Raw genomic sequence first — 6884 nt, 5'->3', positions numbered from 1 at the left:
GTGACACAGGAGAGAGAGGAGGCCCGGGAGAGAAGGTTCGGATGGGAACACAATGACATTGTCATGCAGGCTGATTTTGTCCTTAGCCAATCGTACTACTGCTACTACTACTGCAAACTACCCGAGGGGTCTCGGAACCCGACTCGTGATTGGCAGGTACCGCTGTCCTTCATTCCACCGGATCCTGTTTCGCAGTCTGCAGATTCCCAGTGGGATGAAGCACAGCGGGGCTGGCTCAGAACATCAGGGTCAAAAGAGAGGCGCTGGAGCCAGAACGCAGCGTTATCACTGAAGTCTACAGACACAAAGAGTTTCAGTCCAAAAAGCGATACTGTATAGCATCCATTAGCAACACTTTTTGGAGGTGTTACATTTAGCATAGAAACACCAAGATACTCAAGATTGGGTTACAACTTTCAAGAATCGTAAACGAGGCTGGCTAGCATCACTACTGCCCTTTCCATTCATATCATCGAGGTTTTTTTTTTTCCAATCATTTTATAGAAGAGAAACTGAAGAGATATTTTTTTGAAAATGGTGGATATAGCAGAAACGATCACACTCAGTGTGTCTTCTGGCATGCCTGTATCAGCCTGTGTGCCTGAAGGGTCCTAGTGGTGTGATACCATCCTAGCGGTGTGATACCATCCTAGTGGTGTGATACCATCCTAGTGGTGTGATACCATCCTGGTCACAGTACGTCTTTCTCAGATGCTATCCAACACCTCTGTGTGTCTCTGTAGGGAGAGAGAGGTGCGTCTGGATTGGATGGACGGAACGGTCTGGATGGCAAACCAGGACCTCCGGGATCGGCGGGCCTGCGGGTCAGTACCACCGTCTCACTGTCTCTGCCAGACTGACACCTACACAACAACAACAACAACAACAACAACAACAACAACACAAACATACAGCACATCTTAAAGCATTTTGGACGTGAGACAACCGCTGTGTTTCGATTTGAGATCATTTTAATGAATGTATTAAGAGTCATAGTTCAATGGTTTTTTCTTTTTGGGTTTATAGGGAGATGTGGGAAAAACAGGGGATCCAGGAAGAGATGTGAGTATCACTGTGTTAAAGGGACACTTCACCATTTTCAACCTTGTTTGCATTGTCTCCAGCGTCGTACCTGTGTTTAAGTGTCAATAATCCAGACATGGCAGATACTTCATATAGCATACCTGAGGGGTTATCATATTATTGCATACAGCTACAGTAAAGAGTTATGGAGGTAGAGGCCAGTCAGTTATATTGAGCAGGTATCTCTCACGCTGCCTCTATGCACCTACTGGCCTTGTGCTCTAGAGGGCACTGTGGTGCTGTATGATTTGAGCTCTCATCGATCCTGCTGCCTGTCTTTACCTCCAGGGCCTAGCAGGACTGAGAGGAGCGCAGGGACCCCCAGGCCCCACCGGCCCCCCAGGGAACACTGGGACACCTGTGAGTACTCACACACTCTAGCACACACACAGTCAGACACCCACATACACACACACACACGCACACACACACACACAGACGCACACACACACAAATGCGCACACACACACACAGACGCACACACAAACAAATGCGCACACACACAGATACGCACGCACGCACACACACACACACACCCACACACACACAGCAGACACAAACACAGACGCACACACACACAGACGCACACACACACAGGCGCACACACAGAAATGCGCTCACACACAGATACACACGCACATACACAGCAGACACACACACACACACACACACACACACACACACACACACACACACACAGTCACACAGTCCCAGACACATTCAAACTAACTTCACCCTTGAAAGCGTGGATCCCAGTCTCATTATTACCATCACTGATGTGTTTCAGGGCAAGGCAGGAGAAGATGGAAAACCTGGGGCTGCTGGAAAAATGGTGACTAGAGTTCCAATAATTGACATGAGTCAGTAAAACCCACCACTAACCCCCCCCCCCCCTCCCCCCCCCCCCCCCCCCCCCCCTAACAGACTTCAGACTCCTGCAAGGCGCAGTACTTATACAATTACCATATTATTATTTCGGTTATCACCGTCTGTACATTGTATGTACCGTGTATTAGTCATCTGAATGAAACTCTCTCTTTGAAATGGATCCCGGGGAGTGGGTGCGTGAGCATCGCCATGTGTGTAATTACCATTAGGGCTTGTTTGTCATTTCCTCTGGTTGAAGTGCAGCGATCAAAATGTGAGGCTTTCATCTCACCTGAGTGGGTCTGCTGCATAATCACTGCCTGTTGTACTCACAAGTGAGTCGCTAATGGGATAATCGGGCCAACGCACCAGCAATGAATTATCTGAGACTGAGCGAGCAAACTCCCCTTTAGTACAACAACAGATTGGGAGACTCATTGTTTTACAAGCTGAATTTTAAGCGTATCCCGACTCTGTCTGTATCTTGACGTGTGTTGTGTATTTTTTTTGGGTGGCAGGGCGAGGATGGCGTGCCAGGGGAAGATGGCAGAAAGGTCAGTGATGCCAACTGTATGCCACTCATTTCCATTTCCATTTACGGCGTTTAGCAGACGTCTTTATCCAAAGAGACTTACAACAAACACATTTGTTTAAGTACGGGAATCATCTATCCAACAGTCACCATAAGATAAAATAAAGGATTTTTTTGGGGGTGTTTTTTATTAATCGGAGAGAAACTTGTACAGGGGGGTGGTGGGGGTGAAGAGGTCTTTAGAATAGAAGGTGTATTTGTTAGTGTAGATTTGAACGGGTTTTTCAATTCCTGCGTTTGATTTGACGATGACGTCTCTACCCACAGGGTGACAAAGGAGAGGCCGGGGCAGGTGGAAGGGATGTAAGTAACTTGTTATCCTATACTGTCTCATCCCATTGCCTTCTCTCTGTCTCTGTCTCTCTCTGTCTCTCTCTCACCCCCCCCTCTCTCTCTCTTTTTCCCTTTCTCTCACTCTCCGTCTCTCACCCGGCTGTCTGTCTTGTCTTGTTTTCCCTCTCTCTCTCCATCTCTTGTCTATCGATCCTTGTTCTCCCCGGCTCCTTAGTATCACTGATTATCCCCTCTTCCACCCCTTTTTCTCCACCTCATCAATTTCCCTCCAAGTGTGTGTTTATTAACTGTATGTTACTCTGGACATTGATATTACCATCACACCCTCTTTCACTGCGGAATCGATAACTAGCTCGCTAAAGCCAAGCACTGTTGAAAAAAAAAGAAGCATCCCTGACTCTGATGATCAAGCGTGGCCTTTGAGGGCCAGCCACCACTTCTGAGGCAGGATGGGGAATCCAAATGTCAGGGGCGGTGTTTTCATGTGCAAATTTGATAGTAATTATCTGGAGGACTTTAGTGGAGGAGAGGGATGGGGGTCAGAGCTCACCTGCTTTGATTTCAGGGTCCTTTGATCAAGTGGCAGAGAGCAGTTTCAGAGGTGTGGTTGAGGCCCGCTTAGTCATTGTCCCTCTACTGTGATTTAAATAAACCTATTTCATTGCGTTATGATTGATAACATTTCCTTCCAGTTGGTCTGGAGAGTGGCAATGTTGGTTTGAAGGCTCAGCTTGTGTTCTGTTGTCTGTCGTGTGTGTGTGTGTGTGTGTGTGTGTGTGTGTGTGTGTGTGTGTGTGTGTGTGTGCTCCAGGGCCGTGACGGGCTCAAAGGGGACCGGGGCCTAGGCGGACCTGTAGGGCCCTCTGGTCCAACTGGGCCCCAAGGGGTACCTGGCAGCATTGGCCCTCCCGGACAGGTACTGTACTACATCCATATGGAGCCTCATCTGTGTGTGTGTGTGTTTGTGTATAGGTGTGTGCGTGCGCATATGCGTGTGTGACACGTGTGTTTGCCACTCTGATTTTTCTCACGCGATTCTCTCCCCCCCCCCCCCAACCTATCTCTCAGGTGATCTATGTGAAGGGGGCTGAGGTATCTATCCCTCAGGGACCTCCAGGAGCCCCGGTGAGTAACTGCAGTAATTCTACAGTATACAAAACTGCATCATCAGCATACCATTACATACCACTCTTCAATGCATCTCCAAACAATATGAATTCAATCCAATTCGATATCAGTATCATCCACTGGAATAGCAATGCTCTGTGGCTCTCTTTTGTCACATGGTCTCTGATCACCGTACTGTGTCTCATCCCAGGGTGTGCCTGGATTCCCAGGAGCAGCAGGACCCAGAGTAAGGCATCGGCATAGAGAGCCTTAATCTTTATTCATTTTTGATTTCAATCTTTCATGTCCTGTAATCTGCTCTGCGATCCTCTGACCTCTCCCTCCGATAACGTTGTTACTCTTGTCTATTTTAGGGAGAAAAAGGAGCAGGGGCCTCTAAAGGTGATCGGGTAAGTGTGTGTGTGTGTGTGTGCGTGTGTGCGTGTGAGTGTGCGCGTGTGTGTGTGAGTGCGTGTGTGATGTGGTTTATACTGATAAGGAGATGTCATTGATGTTATTGACAGGGAGACCCCGGAGAGGACGGCAGACCAGGAACAACAGTGGTAAGACCCCTTCAGACCTCTCACTATCTTCCCTATACGGACTTGAGATCCTCACTTTTGAACTGACACTTCTCAAATCACTTGTGACTGAATGTTTGCTGCAGTCTTCGTTCTCACTGTCTTTCTTCTCTCCAATGCAGGATGTGCAGAAGGCCCTGTCCAACTTTGGTATTGAGGTAACTGGACCTTCTCACCCTGTGTATCACTTCTCAGACTGTGTATCATTGTTAATACTGTATCATTGGACGGCATTGATTTTCATTTGACATATTTTTCGAATTATATCATAATCATCTAGTGTTCAGTATTTCATGTATATATGTTGCTTTGGGTTCATGACATAAAAGTGACTACAGTGTGACTGTGAATGTCTTTGTTGGGGGGTGTATGAGTCACTTGCCCCCCCCCCCTCCACACCCCCCCCCCCACACACACACACACCTCCTCCCCCTGACCAGTGCTCCTCTCTCTCTCTCTCTCTCTCTCCCTCCCTCTCTCTCTCTCCCTCTCCCTCCCTCTCTCCCTCTCTCCCCCCCCCCTCTCTCTCCCCCTCTTCCCCTCTCTCTCTGTCTCTCTCTCTCTCCCCCTCTTCCCCTCTCTCTCTCTCTCTCTCTCTCTCTCTCTCTCTCTCTCTCTCTCTCTCTCCCCCTCTTCCCCTCTTCCCCTCTCTCTCTCTCTCTGTGCTGCAGATGCGCGACCTGAAGGTGATGGTGGACAGAAAGGACGTGGTGGTGAAGCCCGTGGTGGAGAGGGGCCAGAGAGGAGACAAGGGCGATGCCGGCCAGAGAGGAGTAGCGGGAGCGGATGTGAGTGGTGCGGGGCCAGGGCAGGGGTGGGGGAACGGGGGGTGGGGGAACGGGGGGGAGGGGGAGTTTTAGACACTGAAATTGGGAGTTAACTAAGACATGATATCGGTGTCTTGATTTGATACACAACGTCATGTGTACTCTATCTCTCCGCTTAGTCAATGGAACATTTGACGGCATCGGTTGGCATTGGATTAGTCTCACTAAGTCTGACTGGAGAGATGAGATTCTGGGTTCTGTGATCAGCACTGGATTGGCACTGGCATCATTTGAATGTTTTCATATTCATCTAGTATTTATATACAGTGTGTATATATATATATATATGTTTATTTATGTGTTTTGAGATTGTTCAAATGAAAAGCATGTTACAAATGGAATGTATTATGATTGATTGATTATTATATAGCTGTAATTACTGGACTTACTTTTTCTGTGTGTGTGCCAGGGGTCTCGTGGTCTACCTGGGGAGAGGGGTCAGAAGGGAGAGCACGGGGAGAGGGGGCTCGTGGGGGCTACAGGACCCACAGGGAGGGCCATTGGAGAGAGAGGCCCCGAGGGACCCCCGGGAACGGCTGGAGATCCTGGCAAGCCTGGAATACCAGGAGTGCCGGGGAGAGTTGGGGAACAGGGAGAGTCTGGAAGACATGGAGAAAAGGTGAGGAAGAGGAAGGTGACAGGAGGAGGAATGGGAGGAGGAAGAAGTGGGTGATGTCATCATGGATGAGGGAGATGCCACTAACGTCATCTGTGTGTGTTTTAGGGAGAGAGAGCAGAGAAGGGGGACAAAGGAGATGCTGTGAGTGTTACTACATTACTGCCAAAGTCATCATCGTTATTTTCACATTCATAATGAACACACTCTTTGATATGGACGTGTATTTAGATGAAAACAACTGTCTTTTAGGGGAAGGTGGGGCCAATTGGAGCACTCGGACCCCCTGGGCCAAAGGTAAGCCCCCTCACCCTGTACCTACCACTCAGGTCCTACTGAACCCACCAATGGGAAACACACTATTCACTATGAGAGTATATAAAACAGTGTGTGTGTGTGTAGGGGGCTTCTGCCGACATGTCAGTGTCCGGGCTCCCTGGTGCCAGGGGTCTTCCAGGGGTGGCAGGACAGAAGGGAGAGGGTGGCGCTTCAGGACCACAGGGACCCAAAGGAGACCGGGTGAGAATGCCCACTCTACAAAGAGTACAAATTATAGACAGTGTATGAACCTATATAAAAATGAATGTGTGTGTGTGTGTGTGTGTGTGTGTGTGTGTGTGTGCGTGTGTGTGCGTGTGTGTGTGTGTGTGTATTACAGGGTATTGCTGGGTCTCATGGAGTTAAAGGGGACCAAGGTGAGGTTGGAGAAAAGGGACGCAATGGCTTTCAGGTGAGTTAGCTTCCAGGTGCGCTTTACTACGTCATTAACAAGCATTGTAATTGGCCGAGAGGCGTCCGAAACCGTGATTTCATCACAATAACGTCACGGTTAAATAATCTTTTAGGATATTCCTACACCTCAGTAGATTTGCGTAACACGATCCCTTGACAACGTTTGTAGTTTCGGGAACTATATT

The 6884-nt window shown here is 48.6% G+C and overlaps 1 protein-coding gene across 1 annotated transcript in view; it reads left to right on the top strand.

The window, feature by feature from the left end:
* col7a1 (collagen, type VII, alpha 1) overlaps positions 1 to 6884 on the top strand; it is a gene marked incomplete at its 5' end in the record, with an annotated part of 56230 nt that overhangs the window by 29167 nt on the left and 20179 nt on the right. The window contains 19 exons of the mRNA XM_083667682.1: positions 1 to 35; positions 744 to 824; positions 1027 to 1062; positions 1372 to 1443; positions 1871 to 1915; positions 2469 to 2504; positions 2810 to 2845; positions 3648 to 3752; positions 3905 to 3961; positions 4155 to 4190; positions 4318 to 4353; positions 4468 to 4506; positions 4647 to 4682; positions 5196 to 5312; positions 5761 to 5970; positions 6076 to 6111; positions 6220 to 6264; positions 6370 to 6486; positions 6626 to 6697. The exon at positions 1 to 35 is cut by the window's left edge and continues 1 nt beyond it. Of these exons, the coding sequence (XP_083523808.1) occupies positions 1 to 35; positions 744 to 824; positions 1027 to 1062; positions 1372 to 1443; positions 1871 to 1915; positions 2469 to 2504; positions 2810 to 2845; positions 3648 to 3752; positions 3905 to 3961; positions 4155 to 4190; positions 4318 to 4353; positions 4468 to 4506; positions 4647 to 4682; positions 5196 to 5312; positions 5761 to 5970; positions 6076 to 6111; positions 6220 to 6264; positions 6370 to 6486; positions 6626 to 6697 (1247 nt within the window). The remainder of the gene's footprint in view (positions 36 to 743; positions 825 to 1026; positions 1063 to 1371; positions 1444 to 1870; positions 1916 to 2468; positions 2505 to 2809; positions 2846 to 3647; positions 3753 to 3904; positions 3962 to 4154; positions 4191 to 4317; positions 4354 to 4467; positions 4507 to 4646; positions 4683 to 5195; positions 5313 to 5760; positions 5971 to 6075; positions 6112 to 6219; positions 6265 to 6369; positions 6487 to 6625; positions 6698 to 6884) is intronic.

Source organism: Argentina silus (assembly GCF_951799395.1).
Source record: "Argentina silus genome assembly, chromosome: 4".
NCBI classification, from domain to species: Eukaryota; Metazoa; Chordata; class Actinopteri; order Argentiniformes; family Argentinidae; genus Argentina; species Argentina silus.
The sequence above is the reverse complement of the archived record's forward strand: the minus strand, read 5'-3'. Positions and strand labels throughout refer to the sequence as shown.